The sequence below is a fragment of the Xenopus laevis genome, chromosome 3S (assembly GCF_017654675.1).
Source record: "Xenopus laevis strain J_2021 chromosome 3S, Xenopus_laevis_v10.1, whole genome shotgun sequence".
Taxonomy (NCBI): domain Eukaryota; kingdom Metazoa; phylum Chordata; class Amphibia; order Anura; family Pipidae; genus Xenopus; species Xenopus laevis.
The window spans coordinates 83201563-83215344 of record NC_054376.1 but is presented as its reverse complement, the minus strand read 5'-3'; the positions used below and the strand labels follow the sequence as shown (position 1 = coordinate 83215344).

The following is a 13782-nucleotide window of genomic DNA, read 5'->3' as shown; positions in this document are numbered from 1 at the left end:
GGGACTTCCTCGATATATTTGTCATCATTTATTTAGATGATATTCTTGTTTTTTCTAATTCTTTGGAAGAACACAGAGTTCATGTGAAGAAGGTCCTGGCTCGTCTACGCACCCATCAGTTATATGCCAAAGTTGAGAAATGTGTGTTCGAACAATCATCTGTAGATTTTTTGGGGTTCTGTATTTCTCCTCAGGGTTTTCAGATGGACTCGAGGAAGATTTCTGCAATTCTTAATTGGCCGATTCCATCTTCTAAGAAGGCCGTTCAACGTTTTATCGGCTTTGCAAATTTCTATAGAAAATTTATAAAAAATTTTTCTCAAGTCATTCTTCCAATCACTGAACTGACGCGCAATAATCAAAAGTTTGTTTGGTCTACTCAGGCTCAGGAGGCCTTTGAGAAATTGAAAACACTCTTCACTTCAGGTCCAATTCTTCACCATCCTGATGTTTCCCTTCCTTTCATTTTGGAGGTAGATGCTTCGGAACTTGCGGTGGGTGCTGTGTTGTCTCAGAGAACTGGGTTTCAAGAGGATCTTCATCCTGTTGCCTTCTTTTCTCGTAAGCTGGCCAAGAGTGAGTGTAATTACGATGTGGCGGACCGTGAATTACTCGCTATCAAGCTGGCACTTGAAGAATGGAGGTACCTCCTCGAAGGGTCTAAACATCCGATTCTCATTTTTACTGATCACAGGAATCTGGAGTATTTACGTTCAGCTAAACGACTCAGACCCAGACAAGCAAGATGGGCGTTATTTTTTATGAGATTCAATTTTCATCTTACTTACCGACCCGGATCAAAAAATGTCAAAGCAGATGCTTTATCTCGAATGTTTTCTTCTGAAAACGAGGTTTCCTTGGCCCCTGAGACAATTCTAAATTCTAATAACTTTCTTCTGCTTCAACCAACCCTGGTGGATAGAATTAAGGACGCTTCTTTAAACATTTCTGAACCATCGTTACTGCCTAAGGAAGGTCTTCTTTTCCATCAAGGCAAAATTTTTGTCCCAGAATCAATGCGTCTGGAGGTTCTTAAAAATAGTCATGATTCTAAATTGGCAGGTCATCCAGGTATAAAGAAAACTATTGTCTTGGCTAAGAGAGTATTCTGGTGGCCTGGGATGGCAAAGGACTGTTTTAAGTTTGTTGCTTCATGTGAAATATGTTCCAGATCTAAGGACTCTCACTCTAGGCCTATTGGTCTTCTTCAACCTCTGCCAGTACCTTCCCGTCCATGGGGATCAGTTTCTATGGACTTCATTTCCGATTTACCATTGTCCTCTGATTGTTCCACCATTGTTGTTTTTGTTGATCGGTTAACCAAGATGGCACATTTTAAATCTCTACCAAAACTTCCCTCCGCCTCCGAGACTGCCGATACCTTCATTAAAGAAGTGGTAAGACTCCATGGCCTTCCAGATGAAGTAGTGTCGGATCGGGGACCACAATTTACATCACAGTTCTGGAAATCATTATGCAAAGCACTCAAGATTTCGGTGTCTCTTTCTTCTGCGTTTCATCCTCAGTCCAATGGCCAGACCGAGCGAACTAATCAAACTCTCGAGCAATACCTGAGATGTTATTCTTCTTACCTCCAAGACGATTGGGTCAATCTTCTTCCTTTGGCGGAGTTTGCTTATAATAATTCCCATCACTCATCAATTAATCAGTCCCCTTTTTTCGCAAATTATGGTCTTCATCCAGTAACTTTTCCCTCTGCTATTGTTTCTGATATTTTAGTTCCTGCTGTCAAGGACAGATTAACTTTTCTATCGAATAATTTCCAAAGGCTCCAAGAAAACATGAGGAAGGCGCAACAAAATTTCAAGACTTACGCTGATCGGAGGCGGAGAGGCGACCCAGAGTTCAAGGTGGGTGACCGTGTGTGGTTATCGACTGTTAACCTTAAGCTGTCTTGTCCCAGTAGGAAGTTGGGTCAACGTTTCCTGGGTCCTTTTTCTGTCATCCGCCAAGTCAATCCTGTGGCCTTCCAGCTTAAACTTCCAGCGTCCTGGAAAATACATCCTGTATTTCATGCTGCTCTTTTAAAACCGGTCTCGATGTTCCGATTTCCTGGGCGTTCGGCTCCCCCACCACTTCCTGTGGTGGTTGACGGTCAAGAGGAATTCGAGGTGGAAGAGATCCTGGATTCCAGATTAAGAGGCAAACGGCTCCAGTACCTGGTGAGGTGGAAGGGTTATGGTCCGGAAGAAAATTCTTGGGAACCGGCATCCAACATCCACGCTCCTGACTTGTTGGACAGATTTCATGGAACCTATCCTGGTAAGCCTGCTGGTTGTCGCGTCCTGAGGCCGCTCCTTGATGGGGGGCAATGTAAGAACACACGCATGCGTTCCGTTCGGCGCAGGCGCGGGCGCGCATTACATGGAACCTATCCTGGTAAGCCTGCTGGTTGTCGCGTCCTGAGGCCGCTCCTTGATGGGGGGCAATGTAAGAACACACGCATGCGTTCCGTTCGGCGCCGGCGACGGTCGCGGACGCGGTGGCGACGGCGACGGTCGCGGGTGCAGGAACGTAGGCGGAAACGCCTGTGACGGACGCGCTGGCGTCAGTTCCGCGACGTCAGTGTGAGGACGCTAGTTTGGCGCCAAAAGGATATGCATTTAAACCAGATCCAGACTGACATGCATTGCCTGGTTATTAGGTTTATCACTGAAACCCTAGCATCTCTGACTTCTTGAATTGCCTGTTGTGACCCTGCCTGAACCTGGACTACGATTTCTGCTGCCTGCCTCGACTCTTCTGCCTGTCTTCTCGTTACGAACCTCGCTGCCTGCCCTGACCTCGGACTTCTTGACTACGGCCTTGTCTTATCCTCTGTACCGCGTTTGATAGTCTCACTGGCTACTCTCCACAACCCTGCTCCCTGTTCCACTCCAGGTGGGTAGTGGTTGTGTGAGGCGCTTGTGAGTTCAAGATCTTCAGCTCCAGCTCCTTCTCCGTCTTGATCACACCGGTAAGCCTGACAATGTTAGCCTATGGGGACCTTCTAGAGCATTTTTTTTCAAGTTTTGGAAGTCGAAGTAAACTCGTTCGATCAATTGCTAAAATAGTTCGATTTGAAGGAATTAATCGTTCGATAGTTCGATTTTACTTTGACTGCAGGATACCGAAATTCGATGAAAAAAACTTTGACTTTGATATTCAAAGTCGAAGTATTTCAATTCGATGGTCGAATTTCAAGATTTGACCCTTGATAAATCTGCCCCTTTATGTCCATCTGCTAATTATCTATGTGTGTAGCCTTATGTATATCCTGATTATTACAGCTGTGCATTATATATTTAGGGAATATGCACTTAGTCATGACCAGGCTAGGAAGAGGCAACAGACCCTGAAGAGAAACTGGCCAGGTGTGTGGGTATGTTTGGATAAAGGCTAATTATGTTGTATCAGATTTTAAATGCAAAGCTATAGCCTTTTCCAAATCATCCAGTGCCATTTAGTGCATAAGAGGTTAAAGGGAGGTCAGTGGTAAAGAACTGCTGAGTGGGCATTGCAGTAGCCATGCAAATGTAAGCAAGTAATTACTATTCAGTCTTGTTATAGGGATCACAAAGCTCTTTTCTCCTAATTGCCCTTCATAATGTATTCACATAATACCCTCCCCCATTGAAGTGTCACAAAAAAAATATATATATATTTTCATTTATATATTCATATAAAAGAGCGCAGCCTTAGTCAAAGCAAACTATAATACAGATTCCCTGCACTTAATGCAGGGTTGCATGGAACTTTTCAAATGTTTGATTGTTTAATAAATTGGTAAATGATCCATTACTAATAACTGAAGTATTTATATGTAGCAATTTCATATTTTTTTTTTTTAAAGGTTTTTATTTTGCATTTTCAAAACAAACAACATATACAAATAAAGCAAAACCAACAGGAGCAATTTCATATTTAATATGAATTGATGTTTCTTCTATAATGTGCACTAGTAGGCACAGCTCTAGATCATGTACAAAGAACTTAACAACTTGAAAGTATTATCACCTTAATGTGAGCTAATACCTCAAGGTTTCAGTGTTACAACAAAGCATATGAATAAAGCCAAACATACTCCTGCAACTATGCAAATATAGGATTTCCTACACAAAATATACAGTAATTGTAGATATTTAGTCATGACTGCCCTAAGATGCCCTAAGAGGCAAAACAGAGGAGGCAAAATGCTCCTTTATGCTTGTCAAATAATATGGAATGAAAAGTAACCTGCTGAGCTCTGAAAGGTTGACCAAACAGAGTCAGGAAAGCAGAGGAGAGTCAGAGACATAAATTGAGTTAGTCAAAGGAGAGGATATACAGAACTTTTATAGTAAATAATTGTATGACTAATGAATAAACTAATACATATAAGCAATACCACTCCGCTTATGATTAAGGGCACCTGCGCCCGAAACACATCAGGCTAGACGTAATGTGTGTCTTTTAACATGGATTAATAAAGTTTCTGGCTCTTAAAGTATTCTGGCATTCGAAAATTGAGTTTCTTCCTCTTCTTAATGAATAACCTAGCATGTTATAAGCTTGTGTAAAAATAAAAAAGCAAGTTTTAAAAAGAGGAAGTTGGAAGTGTGCATCAACTGCTGCGGTACTCTCAAATGTAACAGTAAATTCATGAATGGGTCATCATATACTGTAGAATATATAAGTATATGAAAAGAATGGATCTATAAAATGATGGTTTTATTTACTGAACCCTGATATTGATAGTAGGAAAAGTAAGGTACAGTGTCTGATTCATACACCTTCCAGAATCCAGGTAACCTGCTATTAAAAAAATGCCTTCAGTATGAAAGCAAAATGTAAATTCATGCATACAACTTTTGTATTTTAGATCTCGTGTACTAAGGGACTGAATTTGTGTTCTGTGAATTATTCAGCGGAATGGTTTTCCTTAAAATCATTAGGTAGAATACATGGGCTAATGTTGGAACATTATGTCAAACTTTGCTAGTGTATTCTTCCACTCTGTAACTTAATCAATAATGCATGGCCTAACAGTGGATTGAGCTTGTCTACACTCTGTATTGCAACATATTTGATACTGTCACAAACTATAAGCTGATTCAGGTTTAGAACTGGAAATGAAGGCAGTGAAATGGATACAATTTCCATTAAAGAACAGCAGACAGATGCACCTTCAACTAATGCAGAAAACAATAGCAATCACTCGTATCAACCAATGTGACCTCGTTATTTCAACTGCACCTACGCTAATTGGTAACGTACATAAGTATATGTTTTATATCACACAGGTAAAAGAGGTTATTTAGTACATTTTACATATGATAGTTTTTAGAGGGATTGCTGGGTGTCAGGTCTTTTGTGGTCATAGTAGGCTTTAGAAAAGCAGGAGGCATTCTTACTGAGGAACCAGCAATGAGTCTTATCCTGTTTAATATAGTTATTTCCATATCACTTACTGAGTGGTATTTATAAAAAGAGTCATGTGTTTTGCATGTTGCACCCAGACCACACAGAGTGGCACCCATAGGTACAGGTCTTTATGCTTTAGTCTTGTATTCATATCTAACTCCTGGGTTTTTAAATCTCATCACTCATGGATTTTTGCAATGGCGTTACAATACAAAAATAAGCCCATGGGAGGTGATAAGTAAATTTGTTTCCAGTCTGCCATCTAGAAAGATGGCTAATTAGGCATTGCTAAAACTGCAAGCAGAGTCAGGAATGCCTGTATAGACAAAAAACAAAATTAAAATACATTGAGCTCCAGCAAAATAATCTGGAAATATCTGGAAATATGATATATAGTAGCTCAAATTTTCGGATTTTTCGATCCCCCAACTTTTAAAAAAAAAATACTGATTAAATATATGATTTCCTTTTTTTACACTTCATTTATTTAGTGTACAAATATAGAGAAAAAGATAAACAATTTCTGTAGCAGATTGTATTCTTTGTGCTCTTCTTTAATACTCCAAACCAATATCGGAAGAACATATACATTTCCTTAATGAAAATAAAGGCCTCAGTGGATAGAACAAAAAGGAATGCTAATCATGAAAACAACAACTGCTGATTGCTCAGTGCAATTACCTTTGTTAAATGCCCAAGGTGAATTCAACTAATCAGAACCTTACCTGCCAAGAAATTTCTCATCAGTAATCATTTCCTAATTAATGTATCCAATTAACTGGCATCACACAGACCTAGCCCTTTTCACATGTTAGGCTATACTTTTTAGATAACTTTTGTTTACTATCAAGGCAAACAAGTACATGGCTGTAGCACTTTAATCCCTATTTTATTTTCATAGGTTTAAATCCAATAGGTACAGTATACTACATCCATGTCCTACTAACACAGTAACAACTTCTTTTTTTTCTAGACCACAGGCAGCAGTTAGATGGCCTATTATCTAACAAATAATAGTATATATAATAGCAAATCATGTAGACGGATTGTGATATGTGGGCAAAATGTTTTCTGTACTAAACAGTTTTAACAGTATATTTTCATATGTAACACGGTAGTGGGGGAAGTAGCTAAAATAAAAGGTGCATATTATACATAAATATTATACATAGATAAAGTGATTTTATTTCAATTTGTACTTGCAGTATTATTTATTCAGTTCCTTGTCTGACCACTGGTGAGTTTAGTCTGCTTGTATTAAAGTCTGTTTTGTTAAACAGGTCATTAGTTATTCTAGGCACACATTCTATTTATGAATAAGCATATAAAAACAACTATTTGAAGAGATTTTCACTCACTCATGTACACAAAATGATGATCTCAAGAGGCTGAAAGAAACTAGATTTCCATCTCAAATGTTATTTCTTACAGTGAAAGTGCAGGTACCATTAAAATGAGTTTTCCAGTCAAGGTTGTTATGGCAAATACAGTATATTTATTGGATTTATTTTAAAGAAACATGTACTGCTTTTGTTTACTAATAGAATGCTGCTACAGATGAATTTTGTGTCTTCTGCATTATCAGATGGTCAGTCTGTTAAGCTATCTGTCTTTCTTTCGTTTTTGTGTTTATTTGTAGTTGTGAGCATAGGATCCGCTTTTATAATTCATTGGTTCAGAAGCAGTTGCTCCCTGGTTTGATGCTCCTCTGATTCCTGTGTTACTAGATAAGAAGGGCTACTGCCTGGGGAGTTTCTATCTTAGGCAATTTTTATGCAAGTTCATTTTGGACCTGTATTTAAAACTTTGAAATCTGTGAATGAATCAAATGTAACTGCATCTTTACACATTTTCCAGCATGGTGGCTCAGTGGGTATAATTTCTGCTGGGGACCTAAATTGAATCCGAGCCAGGGCACTATCTATGAGGAGTTTGTATGCTCTCCCTGTGCTTGTGTGGGTTTCCACAGGTTTCCTCTTACACTCCAAATATATAAAAACAACTTAATGGGTTTCTGTGGTCAATGACTTAATTGAGCACAGTCTGTCAATGTCATTTCTGGTGCTTAGCATCAAAATTACTGTGTGCCTGATTCTATGGATGCAAGTTTGCTGCATCAGTTGACGCATGGGAAACCTGCAGCAATCGCCACCTTTGAGTTTGGTGGGAGTTCCAGTTCTCTCTTGCCTCAATAGACACACTGAATGTGATTTGCAAGAAGAGGTGGGATGGCACCGGTTCCAGAGAAAATCACTGGCCCTCAAAGGCTTGTGCAAGCAGGGACAAACCCTTGTGTGTTTATTTGCAGAAACAGCAACGTTTCGGGGGATGAACCCCTTTGTCCCTGCTTGCACAAGCCTTTGAGTGCCAGTGATTTTCTCTGGAATTGTCCTTACTTGGAGGGTGCCGATCCTCCATCACCGTGCACTAGGCGTCCATTATTGAAGGCCAGGGTGTGCGAGCAGTGCCTCTCATCTTGGGATGGCACCAGAGGACACAATTATGCAGAAGTGCAGTAGTGACTTTAGAAGCAAGTACCTTTAGTGAAAGGCATTTTTGCCCAACTACAATAGTGCTTAGTCAATGAACCACTTATTGCTTGTTATTTCCATTCACAGCTTTGTTACACACATATACACACACATGTATGTACAGTATATAAGGACTGGATGGTGTCCAAATACTTCCCAGCGTGTTTTGAAGCCTGCCACTAATACTGAAATGTTAGCAGCAGAATAAATACTTTATTTTGTGCTGTGTATATCAGTATACAAATGGGGCACCAATCAAAAATATAATATTATAAAATCATCTAGTTCACAGTCTGTAAATTTCTATAACTTTGAAAATGGTTCAGACAGAAATGCTGTAATAAAACCATTGTATAACTGAACAACCCTATAGAGGTGGTTTTCCATGATCCCCGTTTAGCACTTGGTTCTGGATAAGACCATTCTGCCTTATGGTATTTATTAATTTTTTTTTTTCATTTTTGGACCCAGTGCCTGGGCTACAATCCTCATCCTGCTATGCAATATCGAGTTAATCCTATATGCCTCACTTGGATCATTGGATATCCCCAAGGCACTGCATTAACTACTTGGCTTCTTTGTATTATGCTATTGTATGAGTAATCCAACAACAGCAGCTTGAATTTAATGATTTTCCCTAACTTGCTGCATCTACAGTTATCGCTTGCTTTCATTTTATTTACTTTTACTATCTTTTGTTAGGCTGTTTTTCTTTAGTTTTTTTTACCCATGATTTGGGTTTCTATGGTAATTTATTGGATTCCTGTTTTTGGTGCCATGTTTTGCACTGGGGGAGGGTTCTTAAGGGTTTGCACTGCTTACACTCTTGTTAGTTTTTTTTCCCTGAGGAAGATCAATATGATGTGATGAAAATGTTGGAATTTCTTTTGTTTTTCTATTAAAATCAGTTACTCTAACACTCTAACAGAGCCTGTTGAGTGTAGTGTTTTTTGCTATATATATATATATATATATATATATATATATATATATATATATATATATATTGTATATACATTTGTATATTAATAAGAGCTAGAGGTTGCAATCATTGGGAAGTTCCAGGAAACACTTGAAGTATCACTGCAGCACTCTTGCCATTCACATGACTGATGTATTGTTATGGAACACAATACAGTGAAAACAGTCTTTTGTGGTTTCATTTATTAAGTGTAATTCCTTTAAAATGGGGTCAAAAATGAAGCCACTCTGTGTGAGTGCACACCAGTCCCACCACACACAAATGTTTCAGTTGTTTTGTTTAGCATGTGCCTATTCATGAGCATAAATCCTGTAGTGTTCACATATCATTGAGGGCTGTTCTTACAGATCCAGCTGTGCCGAATTGTTCTAAATTAAGAGACTTTGGGATGTGAAATGTTGTCCTGAAGGAACAAAGCTGAGGTCAATAGAGCTGTCTGTACCTTGGAGCTTCTGAGGGAATCAATGAGAGTGAAAAAGGAAGCGTAAAGACACAAATGTGACCATTCCTACATTAAAAGTGGTTGTTTTTAGAATTTGTGCATTTTAATATTCTATAGCTTATTGATGATCCTTATTCAGATATGAGTAAATTATATGATAAAATAATTTCATGGTAATTTCTGTGGCATTAAAGTATATAATTTACTCACATACATAAACCTATAAGATTCTCTAAAATATTGTAGTATTACCGTAAGTTCATTCCCAAGTGTGAAAAATTAGCCATTGGTTCCTTTTATTCAAAAATGAAAATAAGCAAGTTCGCAGATTTCAACTCTAGGCCAAATTAATAAGAGGCAAGGAAGGAATTTAGAACAACAGTGAAGGGTCAGATAAAGCAAAAAGAAGACAGTCTCTATCTTATTGGGTCCTTTGGAAATCCAGTCGAATGAAATGGTTCAAACAACTTAAAATTGAGAATCACAAGACCATAAAATTAAAAAGGATAAATCTAGTCAAGGTCAAGATTAATCTAGTCAAGTGTTAATGTTTGCACAGGCTAACGTTATAATGTATTTGCCCTCTGTAGTTTAATAACCTTACTAGTCATTTCTTGTGAGAGGTGCTGGCAGATGTTATATTTTAACTCTTTATGGCCAGAGATCCCATATATATGCTAAATATATTGTGGTGTGACACATTAAAAGCAAGGTGCCTACTATAGGCTGAGCTATCCCTTAGCTATGTCACTGGTGAGAATGAGGTAGGCTGAAGTTTCACCAGGCATATTACTGGTCTCCTTTGATCTTTTATCATTGATATTAAACCAACAATGCACTCTGCAGGACTGGAAGATGAGTGCGTATTACAGCAGAAAATTGCCCATATTTTTCAGAGTTTCCCTTATCTTGTAAACAGCAGAGCAGAGGTGAAGTGCTAGTTCATATGGTGCCTGAATTATTAACACCTCCAAAGATTATAACCAGACGTTGGCGTGACAGTGCACTAAAACTGAAATGAAAAATAAAAGTAATATTTTTGCTCTCTGTGTGGTCTTGGACAGCTTTCCCTTTTAGGATCACCATAACCGATGTGATTAGTTCTCACAGTGTAGAATATATTCAGTGTATTGTTATAATGCAGAAAGGGATAATCTTGCAGACTATGAAATACACATAAACAGCAGAGAAATAAAGGACCAATACATAAGAAGACTACAAGACTTTCATTCAGAAGGGGTGCTATGCAGGGCTTGGCATTGTGCCACTACAGGTGGCAAACAAGAGAGATGGATAAACAGATGTATAATTATACCAAAATATTTTACTCTGTCTTGGGACAGACATCTACAACATTCAGTGAATAGAGTTTTTATTCCATATAGTGAATAATGGACAGAGCTGTTCTGTCATTTCTCATCCTGATTCAAACACTGTCTGAGTGTAGACTGAGAGCAAGAGAGGAAATATTTAACTTGTCATCCAGGGAATCAGATGCAAAATAATCACAACAAGCCATAGAAGTTGGAACAATAAAAAAATCCCAAGGATCGCAGCATTATTTGGAAGAGGGAGCTCTCCTCCATTGCATAGCTTGGAACTCCTGCTCAGCAAACTACAGCATCTGAAAATAAGCATGGCAAGCAACATCTGAAGCTCCTTGGAAAGACACAAGATAGAGCTCAAGCTGTGCTGCTGCAGCCAGCAATAACTTCTTGAAAGCAAGGAAAGGAAAAGTGTTCCACCTACAGACCACAGTGACTTAAAACAGCTGACTTCAAGCTCCCAGCAACAGCAAAAAAATATATTATTTCAGCACTAACTATATTCTTCTGAACATCATTAACAATTGAAACTGAGGTATTGCCCCCAGAAGTAATTAACCATGTTAATCTCCTATTTTCCTTTCATCAGTGATAAAGAGAGTCATTATTATATTTAAATATTGCTCAAAGAACATTTTGGAAATGGGTTAATGAGGCTCTGATCACATTACCATGAAAATATGCATTAACACAGCCTGGTGTATACAGTCCACTATCTAATTAGCAGTCTGTGAAATGAATCAAGCCAAGGAAACATTGGATGGAGACGGGGAGGCTGGGGGCACACTTCTATTCACCTACTGCTGTGCCAATAGACCACCAACATTCTGCTCTGCACAGTCCTCAAGACTGTCACTCATCAGCTGCTAAAGCTCAGTCACTGACAGCGGCAATTTGTCATGCATGTAATAATCTAATACTAGAAACTGGGACTGACAAATTTAATTTCCAGAGGTGGTTTCTCCAGTGCACACATTTTTAGATTGCTAGAACATGAGGCAGTACACAATGGTCTATTGATGCTAGCATTAATATGCTTACAGATTCCAAACAAACAATAGCACGTTCAGTTTGTATAAAAGATACACATCTCAGATACAAGTAAAAGTTACAATGGATAATAACAAGCACACACATGTGCAATAATAACAGGAATCTGTCCAAAAATTACAACGCTTGTCTGGTTCGAGTAACACAACATTTTGTGACAGCTCTGGTCACTCACCTGTGCAACTTCATACAGCAGTTTGTAGTGCTCCTCTCTTTTCTGAAAACTGCACAGATTGCAGCCCATTGTAATCTGCACACACTCTGATGTGGTTCAAATGTCCTCAAGTCTGTGCAGGAGATGCTTTGACAGGGAATTACCCTCCCGGCTTTACTACTGTTGTTCATCAGTCACTCCAGCATATAAACACAAGCACAACACTGTTTGCTGCAAGCGTAAACCAAGGTAGTGCAGCACGCTCTTCTTCCCTTCTAAATAGCTCACATTCACCAATTCACACAGTGCTAGGGCTCATAACAACACTCCCCCTGTCTCTGCATCACTGCACATGACTACACAGATTCCAGCTCATGAATATTAATACAACCTCATTGAATATTTATGGCAGGCAATGTTAATAGGGAGGAGTATAGGAGCTGCTACTGATGACAGATGAATATCTACTAATTAAAGACCAAATGTAGCATGGATAGACAAAATGCACTTTTATCAGTATGCTCTGGTGTAGTGTGGCATTAGAATAAATATGTACTTGGGTTTTTTTAATTTTTTTTTAATGGAATCAAAAGTGGATTGTAATTTTTTTTTAATTTTATTTGCAATGCAATAAAATGGTATAAAATAAATGTGGAAAAGTATTTACCCACAGGGTTAAAACTTGATTGCTAATTTCTGCCTTAAAAATACAAATTAGAGAAAGATCCATTATCTGGAAAATGCCAGGTCCCAAACATTCTGGATAACAGGTCCCATACCTGTTATGCAGAATGTTTGGGACCTGGCATTTTCCATATAATGGATCTTTCTGTAATTTGGATCTTCTTACCTTAAGTCTACAAAGAAAATAATGTAAACATTAAATAAACCTAATAGACTGCCGCCAGTGAAACATGTGGTTATTTAAAAAAAAATAAACTGGTAGTAAACAATGTAACTAGCAGATTGACTTATATTGACAAATAATCGGAATTCATGATAACAAAGTTTGATGGCTTTAGAGTGCCCTTTGCAATTAGAAGTGAAATAAATGGGCAGATTCTTCACGGTTTGTGTCAGCCAAATGTAATTAGATTGGCAGTGTCCCTGCCAATTAACAAGCAATGAGTCGCACATAGATCACTCATGTGGGCCGACCTTTAGTTAGTGCTAGCTGAAATCTACCTCTGCGAGTAGTCAGGAGATTTATGTAAAATTTGGCAGCTGCCTGTGTTACTGTACCACATTATAAAATAATTTTGATATTTGCCTGCTTCAAAAAAGGCCATTTAGAAAAGAGCAAAAGATTTTGGCATGTATAGAGAAGCAGTTGTTGCATCAGTTTTATGGCACACTCTGGCAACAACAAAAAGAAAGGAAATCTATAAAATGAATTATATTGCTTTATACACGACACTTCCATCCAGCAGTTTAAATGTGGTGAAGAATTCTGCCACAGAAAATATGGTAAAACCTAGCATAATTTTAGAAACAAGTACAGGTATGAAATCTATTCTCCAGAAAGCACCGAATTACTGGGTGGCCATCTCCCATTTCAATCTTAAACAAATAATTTAAATTTGTAAAAATTATTAAATTTTTTTCTGTGATAATAAAACAGTACCCTGTACTTGACCTTAGAGATGGGCGAATTTGACCCGTTTAGTTTCGCCAAAAATTTGCCGCCGGCGAAATGACGCAGACACCCATTAAAGTCTATGGGCGTCAAAAAGATTTTGTTGCACGGTGAAATTGTTTTGATGCGCGTCTTTTTTTTATCTTTATCTTTTTGATGCACATCGCCATACAAATCTATGGCCGTCAATTTTTCGGCTAAACTAGCCGAAAAAATTCGCCCATCCCTATCTCAAATAAGATATCATTTATCCTTACTG

The 13782-nt window shown here is 38.4% G+C and overlaps 1 protein-coding gene across 1 annotated transcript in view; it reads right to left on the bottom strand.

Moving 5' to 3' along the window:
- Positions 1-12206, bottom strand: part of pdzrn4.S (PDZ domain containing ring finger 4 S homeolog) — an 80171-nt gene extending 67965 nt beyond the window's left edge. Inside the window, exon 1 of the mRNA XM_041588577.1 lies at positions 11909-12206. Within this exon, the coding sequence (XP_041444511.1) occupies positions 11909-11977 (69 nt within the window). The 5' untranslated portion in view covers positions 11978-12206. The remainder of the gene's footprint in view (positions 1-11908) is intronic.
- Positions 12207-13782: the final 1576 nt, after the last annotated feature.